This window comes from Prinia subflava, chromosome 21 (genome assembly GCF_021018805.1).
Source record: "Prinia subflava isolate CZ2003 ecotype Zambia chromosome 21, Cam_Psub_1.2, whole genome shotgun sequence".
In the NCBI taxonomy this organism is placed as follows: domain Eukaryota; kingdom Metazoa; phylum Chordata; class Aves; order Passeriformes; family Cisticolidae; genus Prinia; species Prinia subflava.
In genome coordinates this window covers 7,198,024-7,212,086 of record NC_086267.1, presented here as the reverse complement: position 1 = coordinate 7,212,086, position 14,063 = coordinate 7,198,024, and the positions used below count along the sequence as shown (strand labels likewise).

The following is a 14,063-nucleotide window of genomic DNA, read 5'->3' as shown; positions in this document are numbered from 1 at the left end:
CCGATTTCCATCAGATTTAGGCAAAACAAAAATTTGTTCACTTTCTCTTGCTTTCTCTCTTACCATGTCCCAGACTTCTCAAAAGGGTTGGAGTTCCCTCCCCTCATTCTCAAAAGACATCAGCAGTCTACACATTTGAGTAACATTTCAGAAGTGAGTTAGTGCACTGGAAGTAGAGAGGAATGCTAATTTAGGAAAGCAAATCTCAGAAAATGTTTCAGAGTAGCAGCACAAGTGTCCTAGTTCTCAAAAATAGAAACACAGTTTGACAGTTTTGCCTCCTATAAAGAGCCTGAAGCTTTTGCTGCTCATCATCTCCATAAAAAAGCCATGTTGATTTTTACTCAACTATTTCCTATTTTAGCTTAAGGGGAATGTGGTAAGTTATTTCCAGGAAGACATAATAGAAATCAGTTATTTTTTGCAGTTTTGCCTCATAATGAGGTACACATTCCATCTCTTTGCTCTGAGCTCCTACATCACACTGATGTCAAACATGACCTCAAGCACCAGTCATCAGCTGGGTCTACTGGGAACAAATGGGAAGGTGTGAATCCAGTTATCAGCCCATCCCATTTCTGCACAAAATCCCAGCCTGAAAACTCCACCTGATCAAGGGCAGCCCCACTCCCTCCCAGGCTCTTTCCCAAGGCTTCCCGTGCTCCTCCCAAGCCCACAGAGCATCTCTGCTGTGCTCAGTGCCTGGAACCAGAGCTCTCCACACACACTTGTTCATGTGGAGGACTCAGCACCTGCTCAGACCTGAGCAGCTCCTGTTGAGCCAGCAGGGAAGGCCCAGGCTGGGCTCAGATCTGCAGTGTTTGTCTCACTGCCACAGCAAATGACACTGATGAACACCAGGGCAGAGCATGGCCAAAGCAAAACAAAAAAAGTGAGTTCTAAAATACATCATCCTGCACTGGCAGTAGTAATTCATATGGCACACCTCACTCACAAGGTGCTGCTGCAATACAAGTGGGGTGAAGACTATTTAAATAAAAGCATATTCTAATGTTTTTGAAAGAACTAATCTCAAGTATGCAGGATATTACTTTCATGAGTGAAAGGTAAGAATTTTATCATGAGAACTGTTGAAAATCTTTCTCTTGTGGAACTTCCACAGGGCAGCCAGTCACTGCCTGTCCTTGTGCTCTCAGGCCTGCACCAAAGCAAGGTCCAGAGGCCACGACAGAGCTGTTCATACCCAGTACCACAACCATGTACCCCAAATGCACAGAGGACACAGAACTGCAATGACATTCTTACTAAAAGCCTCCCACCATCATATTGCCAGTGCAAGTGGCTTTTCTGAGAGATGCTGGTGTGCACAGCATGGTTATTATCATAATTATTATGATGGTCCATACCATCAAAACAGAGAAACAAGATTGTCCTACTTGAACACTCCAGGGTGTTCACACAGCAGTGAACAATGCACCCTGAAAAACCAGAACTACTCTCAAACTTATCTTTTGCTAATATCTTAGGCTATTACAGTACTCAAAAGCAATATGATCCAGTTGTAAGAAGACAGTTTCAAATGTCCAGGCCAGTTCTCCTGTTTTAATACAGTTTTAATGAACATCAGTCCAAGAGATCACTTGATAGTATGAGGTACATTCCTTGACCACATATGGCTGTGCTTAAGGAAAAGGACAAATATGTAATTAAATTAAATACTGTAATTTAATTTAGTAGTTTAATTATCAAGTTAAAAAAAATTATAATTAACTATTAACATTAACGACTTGAGACCTTTTAGAAAGCATGAGTCCAAAGGGAAATATCCACAGCTGGTCACAGACTTGTAGTGTTCCCACCAGCACTGCCACCTGCCCCAGTCTCTTACAGGACTATTTGTTCAATGCAGAAATTGGTCTTCAGCCTGTGAGAGGCGCCGTGGCTGCGCTACTGCTCCTGCAGGAGGTACACGATGAGCTCGTAGGTGGACAGGACGATGGCGGTGTTGGGGATCTGCCGGATGAGCTGCGCGAGGAGCCCCCTGTAGAAGGCGGGGTAGCCCTCCTCGCGCGCCACCAGCCGAGCCGTCTGCACAAACGCCTTGTACTTGGTGCCCTCCTCCCGCAGCCGAGTCCGGATCACCTCTGCACAACGGGAACCACAGCCCACGTTACCAGGGAGAAACGTGCCAGGACCAGGAGAGCTCCTGTGTGCAAACCCCAGGGACGTGGAGACCTCCTGTGCCAACTGCAGCCAGCACAGCCAGCCGTGGAGCCCTGGGCACGCTGCCCTTCAGGCAAGAGCAAGAGCTAAAGAGGAGTTGTCTTTCATGTGGAATAAATGAATGATTTACTCATTGAAGCTAATGCAGATCTAAATGCTTTACTGATGCTCACATAATCAATACTGCTCCTTCTACACAACCATATAATTCACATCCATCCAAAAGGACTAACACCAGTCAGTCCCCAAGTACATCTCACAGTGGGTACTTACCCAGCTGAGGCCACTAGAGAGAACAGAAACATTAGGCCATCAGGGTTTTGGTGGTTTTTGAGCTGTTTTTAAACTAGCAAGTCCCAATCACCCACCACATGTCTAACTGGGAACAGTGGGACCAGTACTGGAAATGCCAGTGCAGAAGCCAAGGCAGTGTGCATTTGACCCTTGGAACAACTAAGAGTTTACAGCCCTGGACCCATCATCTGTCTTGGATTCCGGGCAACAGCTGTTGTACTGCACTCACAAATGGAAGGGTTAACATACCATGAGGATAAGCAATACAGGAGGCACAGCCCTTGGAAACAGCAGCAGCAACCATCAGTCCAAAGAAGCTTGTCGAGGTCCTTTCGGTCCCGTTAGAAGAGGGGGGCAGTTGGATTTCCTTTAAGTGCTTTTTTAAACTTTCATAAATAGCAAAGCAGATAATGGTCTCAGAAATCCCTGCATAGGAGGCAGTCAGGCCCCTATAAAAACCACGGATACCTTCTGTCTGGTAAACGTATTTAGCACACTGCAAAGCATTCATTGGTTTGGAGCCCCTCACTCTAAAAAACAAACAGAACAGAGCATACAATGAGCCAAGAGAAATAATTAATATTTTAAAAACCCCTTATGGCTATCAATACTTTTTATAAGGAAATGGTTCTGTAAGTTTTACTCCAAAATTCTCCCAGAAAAGCTGCACAGAGCAGGACTATGATGCTAGGAGTGCACACTTGACTTTGTAACTTCACTGATATACACTCATCATTCCTTCAGCTCAAGTTCAATCTGGTCTGTCACAGTTCACACCAAGGCCTTAAAAGACAATAAGCACTGGAGAGACACTGCTTGGTGTCACACTGCTGATTCCATTTAAAGCCATCTTCAGCAGGCCAAGAGACAGAAGTCTGCTGCATGAGAATGAGCCTTCATTTTAAGAGGCAGCACTCAGTTCAAAGGTGCCACCCTGCAAAGTGCTGGAATTAAGTCTTATAAATTATTTATAAAGTTGTCATGCCTTATAAGATCCTTTTAATCTGCCCTAGGATGTCCTTGCAGGAAGGAATTTCCATTCTAAGCAGCCACGTTATTAGCAGAGTCCCTTATTGCTTTGATATCCACCAGTGACTGAAGCATTCAACTGAAAGAAATTGCTGTCAAATTCCCTCTGCCTTCTGGATGTGTGGTTAACAGTGACACCATGGTGAAGGAGGCAAGAGAACATTGAACCCCTGCAGCAGATCCCTCTTGTCTGTAGAAGTTTTTACCTGGCTGACCTGGGATCAGTGGCCTTGGCTGGCTGCAGTAACACACCTGGCTGACCTGGGATCAGTACAGGGGATGCTGCCAAAAGGGACACAGACTCCACAGGAGCCCTTCCATGGCTTCTATCACTGCTGTATCAAAGCCTTCAGTCCTCAATACATTCACCCTCATCATCAACCCCAGAGCTAGAGGACTCTGTAAGCAGCAGAGAGAAAAACAGCACGATGCCAATCTAAAGATTTACAGTGAAACCAGAGGCTGAACCTAACCCAGCACTCACAGCAACTCCCACATCCTTCTCAAGAGTTTCTGTGCATCCAACTGAAGTAAAACACACAGAACCTGAACCTTTAGTCTGACCACACAGAAACATGGCTTGAAAGGTGGAACTGAGAGTCAGGGAAAAACTGGCTGAGATCTATCACAGAGCCATGAGTAAAACCACAATGGTTTAGTTTTCCAGAGGCTCCTGTGGCCGCCAGTGGCATCCATCACCCCCAGCAGTTACTTACTTCCTTTCCAGCTGCATTCTCGTTTTCACCATCCATATAGGGTTCATCAGGGAATTTGTGATAAAGGCTGAGAAAACAAGACCAGAGCTACAGCTGAATCCAGGCCGTTGTATTGCCATGAACCTGACACCCTGTACAGTGGGACACTTCTACCACCACCTCTAGCCACAAGTGTCAAAAGCCACACAGCTTCCAATTTTATGTTAAAATTCAGGAGGCATCCACCCCTGGATTCTTCCTTTTTGCACCTATTTTAATATGTGTGCCATGTTCCTAAAGGCTGTTGCAGACAAGATCCCTTCCTTACTGACTGGTTTTGGAATTCCAGCTCAAAGGAAACCCGTGGGGACACAAACCTGGACTGGGCTCGTGTTCCCCAGGGCTGTAGGTGGTGCCATTGAGCCGCTCATTAACAGAACCCACCCCTCATTAAGGGCTTACTTTGGGAACGATTATTTTTAGTGACCACTCTGGTGACTGATAATTGAACTAGGGGAGCTCTTCTGCAGTATTTTTCCTACAAGAACAAACTATTTTTCCCAGCCTGGTAGGAAAAATGCAACATCCCGAAACAATTTGGCAAAAGCAGTACCAGAAGTTTAATAGTGTTTACTAATATTTTTTCCTTGCATTAGGAGACATGACCAGAGCATTGCAGTTGGAAAAAACATCCCAAATTAGCAAACAACAATCCAGAAATATTTCCATGCTGCACAGAAAAACAGTTCCTCTGTAGACAAGGCCAGCTAGGAGCTGGCAGACTCCTGGGTTTTGGCATACACCAGCTCAGATGAAGTGCACGTTTTCAGCACCTGCCACACGCTGGCCTCTGTTGCTGGAATTACAAACACTCACCTGCAGAACCTGCAGAACAGACGTGCACAACGTTGCTGTTGGGCACAAACACACTGTTAAACTGCTCTTTGGCTTTGGAGTAGCATCCAAAATAGACAGCTCTGTGGGGAAAAAAGAAGAAAAGCAATGTCATACAGACAATATCAAGTTAGACAGTTACTGCTCTTTGCCCAGCCCCCTAAAAAACAACTCCCTCTGAAGAGCCCTCCATGACTACGTCCATCTGCAGGGACACAGGGGGTTTTGTTTTCTTTCTTCCCTTCCAATACAGTGCCATGGTTTGACTCGACACCCACAGGGCAGGAATATTTTGCTATGGGAGGCAGCAGTGTTGCAGACTGCATGAGTGAGGTGCATGGAAAAGCAGAGTCCTGGATTCAGAGCCCTGCTGCAAAGGTTACCTGTACAGGAATGGGGTTCCCTGTGTCTGTGGGGGCACATCCCACATACTAGGCCAGAGAGGGAGTTCACCTCTCTCCAGGTTCCTTTCTAACTGGTTCAGTTCCAGGCAGAGAACATCTGCCAACATCCAAACTGCTAAGGAGTTTTCTCATTTCCTAGACAGGGAGACCTTGGGCCAAGAATGGGACAGTCACAGGGAGAGGGCACTGAGGTGCTCTAAGACCTCCAAATGCAAGCAAACACCATTGCAGCTCCTCTCCCCTGGCACACAGCTCCCACTCACTGCTAGTCAGGCACTGCCATGTGTTCAAGGGAAGCAGGACACTAGAAAAATGCAATTATAAACCCTACAGACCTTTCTGCACTGCTTTCTCTTCCTTTTCAAGCACAGAAGTGGCTCTTGCAATGATGCGGAACTTAAGTATACTTGGCATTTAAGTGCCTTAGTTACTCTGCACCTTCCAGTGTTATAGAAGTGTAAACCAGATTTTCATCAGTATTTCTTGGTGTGTACACTGGGCAGAATACAGGAACAAACCTCAGTTTACAGATGGGATAACTTTATGGCCTATTATTTTGAATCACAGAGGCACTGTAACATTTGTGTTGGCACCCTAAACATGGGTTTTAGCAATAGTTTAACTATTTACCTTGATGGTGCAACTCCAACCAAGTTTGGACCCAGCCCTCGGAAGAGTGACCTTGGTCCTTCTTTTTCCAGAATTGACCTTAAAATAAAAAACAAACAGGGAGGGAGAAGCAAGTGTTTGGGTTAAAAGTTAGTTTCTTATTCTGTCAGGCAGAGAGCCAAAAGAACTACACAAAAGCACAGAGTATTAGATTTTAATTTATGTGGTATACTTCAAAATATGTGGAATTATATGCTGAGTAAAGGCCACTGTACCATAAAATTCAGTGCTCTACAGGCAAATGGGTGTCAAACAGCATGAGGTTATAATTTCCATTCTTTGAAGGCTGTCAGGAATTGAATTAAAGTTTCACAGAGAACCCAGTGATAGCTGACTCTGATGAACAAAGAGTATTTTTACTGCTCTCTGTGTCTAAGCAATGCAGAAGTTTGCTTCCCGTACAGTCCTGTACAGAGACATGGAAAAAGAAATCCTTTTCCTTTCACAATTACCATGGGATGTGCTTTTTCCCGAGAGAGCTGGCTGTGGCAGTCCCAGCACAGACAGTGGGAGTGCCCAGTGTGCAGCCAGCAGCTCTCCTGGGTGAGCTCAGCAGGGAGAGCCAGGGGAGCACTCGCGGTGACCCCGGCAGAGCCGCGCTCTGCTGCCCACCTCACTGACACTGCTCCCCACAGATCCCAACCCAACCCCACCAGGCAGGACGAGGCACATGAGCCTCTTGAACACTTCTGTTTTCTGCAGCAGGGCTGAACTTTCTGTATAAACTCCAGGGCTGAGTGTTTCCAAGGAGACAGATCCACCAACTGCTTGTTCTTAGTCACTTAACAGTCACGACTGCAGCTTCCAGCTGGGCTAACTCATCACAATCTTAAATGGATTAGACAAAACCCGCCTGTCCTTCTGGAGTGATTTCCAGCAGCAGCACGCTTAACCTGCCCTCCGGGTACCTGTTTTTATTTAACCATTTACAGCAGTTAAAGCCCTTCATACTTAACATCTTTAACTCTTACAGAGCAATTTCACTGTAGGGCTCTAATGGCTCCTCTCTTAGCCATACAACTTTCCTAAACCATGAGGTCCAAGTCATGTCCAGTTAATGATCAGGACTGAGAAAGAGATGAAAGAGTGAAAGTAAGGACTGAACTTCACTTCTTTCTTCCCATATTTGTATTTTCTCAGGTCATAACCAATAGCATTATCTGCTCTTCATAGATGCTGCCTGCAAGGGAATGACAGCAGAAATACTCTGTTCTCACTCCTCAATCCTCTAAAGTAATCAGGTTGAAAACTTGGCAATACACACAGCTAAGCAATTCTTCAAGTGAAATGAAATCAAGATCCCAGTCACCAAACTTAATGAGCTTAATAAATATATTAAAAGGCTGCCCCATTTTAATCCATTTCTTCTCTCCCAGAAAAAAAAAAAAAGACAACCCCAGAAGAAGATGGGCTCAGAGGATGAATTAAGATTTTTCTGCCTTAAAAGTTTTCCCTTTCCTAGTTACAGCTGCCTAAAGTCCAATGCTGCAAGGTGAAAAGATAGCAAAGGAAAGGGCATTAAAATCAAAGCAACTGGCACTGCCTTATGCATTCAGTCACGAATTGCTCTAGACTCACCTCTGAGTAGACAAAGAAATGTTTGGCAGGGGAAAGCAGGCTGTTTACAATACAGAAACTCAAGTCCCAGAATGACTCCAGCCAGAGAGCTCTGCAGAGAATTTGAATTAGCACTCCAGTGTTATATAACTGTGCAGCTTCTCCCCAGGCAGTCTGCCAGGCGTGCTGGCCTTACATAAAATCATTCAACTTGCACTGCTGCTCGGTATTTTCCTTGGCACTCCTGCCACCTGATCTCTGCAGGACCTCTGCATCACCCTGGGGTGCCCAAGCAGCCAAACAAACTCAATCCTTCTGCAGGAGCTCTGACCGTAAATCGATGGTGCTTTGCTATTAAAATACAGTAGCTGAGACTGTCATAGTTGCTGGTAGAACTATTGAGCAGCTGTTAGATAATTTCACATTTCCTCCTCTTTTATGAACTCACATCTGAAAGGGAGCAGCTAGAGCATCAAACGCTGCAGTCTGAACCACCCAAGGCTCCTAACAGAGACTAAGACAGGACTGATGCATAATAATGATCACCAAAGACAACACCTAATAGCAGAGAGCTCAGCAAGTCAGCAACAGCTGAGAGATAGAAGCCCCCAGGACCCCCACATGAGATTATATTTTAGTGAAGTGGAACTCAGGTCAGTGTGTGGAGAGGTGAATGAGAGGAGCAGCACTCACTTGAGGACGCTGAAGAGCCCGGGGGACACCGACGTTGGCCTGACCATTCCTTCGCCACTGATGGTCCCCAGCTGCACCTGGGGGTAGTACACAGTCCTGAAGGCCAGTTTGGAAGATTGAAGCCGCGTCTTTATCACCTCTAAGGGACACGTGAAGATGGCTCCCACCGTTCCTCCACACCTGCAAAGCACAATCCAAACAGAGGGCAGGGTGAGACAAACCTCACTGAGCAGATGTGAGCCAGAGCCCCAGGCACAGCCTCCAGTGACTCCACACCGAGCCCAGGCCCGCAGGCAGCTCTGGCATCGGCAGGGCCCTGCTGCCATGCAGGGGGAGGCGCTGATGAGCCTGAACACAACGGCACAAAATCCCTGCCTGGCCGGGGGTCATGGGACCTTCACTGCACTCTGGGAGCTCTGCCTCTAAAAACTTGCACAGCATCCACGTTCAGAGCCTGCTGTCCTAAACAGACACAGCCTGGGATGGATTTTTCTTATGGGAAGCAGGAAGTTGCCAGATGAGAACGAGCCCCTGGGGATTAGGACACTACAGAATGAAAAAAATAATATAATTCTTCACCATTTCAGTATTTATGATTCAAGAAGTAGTAAATATCAAAACTACACTAAGCTAGGCACTCTTAAAAACAAAGGATATCAACTTTTTTAGGGGGGAAGGAGAGAAAGAAGCAGCAAGGATGGGAAGGGCAGAAAGGCTCCTACAGAACAGACCTCCCATACTCTGGTAACAGAAGGACAAAAATGAAATATTATACACATGGCCCTATAATAGGCATGTATTCATCTTAATACAGTCAGATTGAACCTCAAAAAAAGCACATTGGGCCAAGAATATAAAGTGTATGAGTCCTAATTTTCATTTTAACAGTGATCTGGAAAGTGACTGGGCCAACTATTTCTCTTTCTGCTGCTGTTCCTCTTAGGTAATATGCTGAGGTTGGCTAAAAGGTACTATATCTACATTTTATTGCTCAAACACATTGGGATTTAGGAAGACTTAACTAAATATTTCAGGTTTCTTGCAAGGGCATTTACAACAGCTGAACCGACTAGGAAATATTTTCGTTGTTTGCACAAGTGTCAAAGCATGTGATTGCTACAGAAACTTGTGTTTACGATTTTCCTTAGAAAACACCAGGGCTCAACAGCTTAACTCTCTTTGATGTTCATGTGAAATTGCAGTTTTAGTAGTTTTCCATGAAAGGGAGGTGAATTTTAAAAAATAACCCTTTTTCTCGTGTATAAAACCCCACATTGCTTGCTAAAGAACACTGCATGCACTAATTTGGGAACAGAGATCCTCAGAAGGACATTAATAAAGGTATTAGTGGGTATTTTCTAAAGCCCCTTGCAGACATAACTACTTTCCTAGGAGAATCTTTTTTTAAACACAAGGGAAAGGGCAATAAAAGAATGGTAAAAAGATCCAAGCTGTAGATGCACACCAGCCCATGAATGCAGCTTATTTTGCCTGCTGAACCAGTATATTTGATACGAACAGAAACCATTCTCTGCCAAAGCCCCGAGGTCCCCACACTTGCATTAACAGCTTGGCCACCCAGGCTGTGCAACCACCGAAATCAAGGCTCTTTACAAGGCTCAAAAGAACACCCCAGACCCCATGGCCAGGGAACACAACTTCCTCACCACAGCTTTCAGGTTCGGCAAGTTTCTGTCCAAGTACGACCCCAGCTTTTCAAATGCAAATGCATCCCCAGGAGAAACTGCTTTCATGGAGACTGGTGATGTGATTTACAGCATTGTTCAGTGAGTCCTGCTCACTCCTCCTTGCTGAAAGGGACAGAAACCTAAACTGGGGACAATTCACACATCCACAGTGACAGACACTGCAGGAAAGAACTTTGCATTCATCCCCCTGAAAGCACTTATGCTTTTGAGAGTTGACTAAAATCACTGAGTTGATCGTGGAGCTCAGTACACAGCAGCTGAAACTGTGTCATTTGGCTCTGAAACACCAGTGCTCCCAGACCTTATCACACCTCTGATTATTGTGTGTACACAATAGGGCAGGAGCTTGGAGCTGAGCCCTCTGCGGGTCCATGCAGCTCAGGAGGAACTGGCAAATTCTCTCCCACATCAGCCTCTCCTTGCCTTCCTAGCCCACTCTTTGCCTTTCAGCCTTTTAGTCTGATAATCCAGTTAATTTATGCAGCCGGTAATATTTAAGTACTTCTGCTAAGGCATATGTAATCCTCTGATACCCAGCATGACAAGTTAGTATCTGCAACACCAGTTTTAGCAGCTCAGAGTTTATGTTGTCAGTGGAATATTTAAGAAAAAACTCCATTATCTAACAGCAACTCTCAGAGTGCCAGCAGGGTGCACGCATTATGTCCCAAATATAAATACACTGCAGAGAGTTCAAGTAAGGACTTTGATGTATTGAGCAGGTTTTCAGATGAGATGATTTTCCTTTGCATGGGAATTCCACACATCATCCCCTGGGAAGATGCCTGAAAAACAACACCCTGTGCACAACAGAAACACTGTATTCCTAGGGTGTTCCAAATGCCTGCAGCTTGGAAAAAAGGAGAAACAACCTCAGCTACGTGAACAGCCACAGACCCTGAAACATTCAGGGATATGAAGCAGGATAGAATTGATTTGGGAAAATGGTGAGCTGCAATCAAGGCAAAGCCTCCAAGCCTTCCTACTGTGAGTCAGGGTTTTTTGCTGCATCAGTGCAGAACAATAGCTCTAGAGATGTTAAAGCAGTGTGCACTGCACAGGCCTCGTGCAAAAATCCTGAAACAGTGTCTAAATCTGTCCTTAGAGAACAGGGCAGAAAGCCCCGGAAACAAAACACTGCCAGAGTATTTTCAACAGGTCAAACACGGTGATATGTGGAGATACATAATGTACTCTCTGTTAACAGCAAAATCATTTACTTCCATAAAGAGAACACTGTTTAAAAAACATGCAGAGGACGCACACATCAGAATCCAATTCCCATTTTTCTCTTGTTGCCAGCTTTTTATCTTTAGAGTCCACCCCCGAAGTATCAATGACCCGAATTTGAAATAAACTCTCAGCACCCACTAGAACAATTGAGAGAGATGCCAAGAATCTTAATTAAGACATACTTCATCAGTCCTAGATTTAATCACTGAGCCATATTCTTAATACAAGTATCAAGCCAATGTTGACTATTAAAAGAAGGCCTACAGAACAAAGATTTTCCAGTAGAGTACCACTGACTTCACCAAGATCTCAGAGATGATGGAGCTGCCTGGTTGGAGCAATCACAGCTATAACCAGCCTGACACATTTTCTGTGTATTTGAAATTATACTGATTTTCTAAAACGTGCCACAGGCTCTAGCATGACACACACAGCAGAACCAGCAAAGCAGGCTCTACCTTTGATGTTTCATTACTGCATTGTCCGGACTGTGAACAAAACAAGCTTCTGCACTGGCAGATGCCAAAGGAAACTGAGTATCAGAACAATTCAGACTGTTCCTAATGCTTTAATGTCATTAATCATTGCTTCAATTTCCACCTAATCACGTTGTAATCACGTGTGGGTATTCCTGTAAGCGTTTCTGTGTTCCTTGAGCTGCCACGCTGTTAATGAGGTGGGGAATGCACAGGAACCCAAAATAGCAGCAGGTGAGACAACCCCAGCACCAGTCCCGGTGCTGGGCCACACACACATCTCCAGGTGAGCACTGTCCTCTGCACTTACAGGTGAAACACTTCCCAAACTGTTTGCCGGCATCAGCACATTGCTGAACACCAGCACTCCTTAGGAAATCTCTGCAGTAACCAGCGTTCCTCCAGCGGGAAAAACAGCACAGAGTAACCTCTGCTGCAGCAGCTCTTCCCAAACTAAAACAAGCAACAACTGCCCTGAGTTCAGCAGGGAAACAGGAACCCTGGCTTGTAAACACGCTCAGCTCGGGCATCATCTCTGCTGCTCCTGAAACTCTCCCAGCCCTCAGAGCCATGTTCCCACCAAAACCAGGAGGACTCTTTGGTTTGCTGCTGCTACTGGAAGCTGAAAAGGAACCAACAGAAACGAAAGAGCCAACGAGTCTGTCTGCCTGAATAACCTGGTTAATAGGAAACCATCTCTTCCCACAACTGGAGAGCATTTGCAACATTCAAGTTGAATTTCATCACTCCCAGCCTCTGAAGCGCTCAACATCCTATTCTGGCCACTAAGATTATCTAGGGCTGGCCTGCCTGCTTTGTGCAAGCAAAAAGATATAAATTAATTTTAATCTGACACCACAGCCCATGCCCGCCTTCCCAGAAAACCATCACAATACTGACAATGCCTCTATCAAAATTATTTCAAGTGAATGGGTTCTTTTTACATTCTCTGCAAAAACCATTTTACAACTGAACAAACTACTGGGATCCTTGCAGAAAGCAAAGGGCACAATAAATCACCAAGCAAGATGCTGACCTCCCAGCACTAGATTAAAACACTGATGAGTTTAAAATTCTCATTTATTTATAGTCTGAGGAGTTACATGAGGACACTGGGAGCTCTGGATGGGCGCTGTTATTACCCAAACAAATTCCATGTGTACACTCAGGCCCAGCTTGTGTCCCACGCTCCAGGTACTGCTCTGGTGCAAGTGGGGAAGGCAGAGGAACACAGGACTCAGTGCAGAGTATTCAACCAGCAGAAGGGCAGCGTCTCTGAACAACTTAAGATTTGTTTGGTTTAATATTATATTAAATAAACTTATTGCTCCAGGGACATGTCGGAGGAAACTGAAGTATCCTGTTAAGCAACAGAAAAACCAGCGGTCTACTATCAGACAGATTTAAACTAACAACAAGTTTCATGTTGGCTTCCTAACTACTGTCAGCTGACAAGCACTAAGGAATATTCTATTACTTAGATAATTTAAGCTGTTAAAAAATGAAAACAAAATATTTCTGACAAGGCCAAAAGTGCACTTAATCTGCACAATGAATGATTAAAACTTAATTTGCATCATAAAATGATCTTCCCAGGTTACTATTAAAATAACTGTAATAAGTTAATTTTTGAAGGGTTTCTGGTTGCGGTTTTTGGGTTAGGGCTGTTATTTTTAGCTTTTAACACAACAAACCCAACAGTTTTCAAGTCCTTGGAGCAAGAACTGGACAGCAGTGCCCTGCCATGCCAGGTCATTTCCCCACAGGTACCAGGACCTTCCCGAGCCCTCTTTCCCCCCACCCCTCTCCCCTGTCTGGAGTTGCTGAATTTCGGTGCATTAATCCCAGGGATGGATTAATCGCAGCACTCCCGGCCCCGCTGTCAGCACGCAGGGATTATTGAGCAAAGCTCACCTTCCTCTGCAGGACGGAGCCGCGGGCCCGCACAAAGCCCGGACCCGCCGAGGGCACAGGGATCCGGCCCGGCCCGGCCTGCACAAAGCCCGGACCCGCGGAGGGCACAGGGGTCCGGGCTGGCACCCCCGGCCCGGCCCGGCCCGCACAAAGCCCGGACCCGCCGAGGGCACAGGGGTCCGGGCTGGCACCCCCGGCCCGGCCCGGCCCGCACAAAGCCCGGACCCGCGGAGGGCACAGGGGTCCGGGCTGGCACCCCCGGCCCGGCCCATACAGCGCTCACTGCCCGCCTGCCCGGGGCTTTGGCACCCG

At 45.8% G+C, this 14,063-nt stretch overlaps 1 protein-coding gene across 2 annotated transcripts in view; it reads right to left on the bottom strand.

Moving 5' to 3' along the window:
* Nucleotides 1-1,867: 1,867 nt before the first annotated feature.
* Nucleotides 1,868-14,063, bottom strand: part of SLC25A33 (solute carrier family 25 member 33) — a 31,547-nt gene continuing 19,351 nt past the window's right edge. For both annotated transcript variants that reach the window (XM_063417573.1, XM_063417574.1), the window contains exons 2-7: nucleotides 8,420-8,599; nucleotides 6,131-6,208; nucleotides 5,079-5,179; nucleotides 4,224-4,290; nucleotides 2,728-3,008; nucleotides 1,868-2,105 (exon numbers count right to left, since the gene is read on the bottom strand). In XM_063417573.1, the coding sequence (XP_063273643.1) occupies nucleotides 1,909-2,105; nucleotides 2,728-3,008; nucleotides 4,224-4,290; nucleotides 5,079-5,179; nucleotides 6,131-6,208; nucleotides 8,420-8,599 (904 nt within the window). In that variant the 3' untranslated portion in view covers nucleotides 1,868-1,908. The remainder of the gene's footprint in view (nucleotides 2,106-2,727; nucleotides 3,009-4,223; nucleotides 4,291-5,078; nucleotides 5,180-6,130; nucleotides 6,209-8,419; nucleotides 8,600-14,063) is intronic.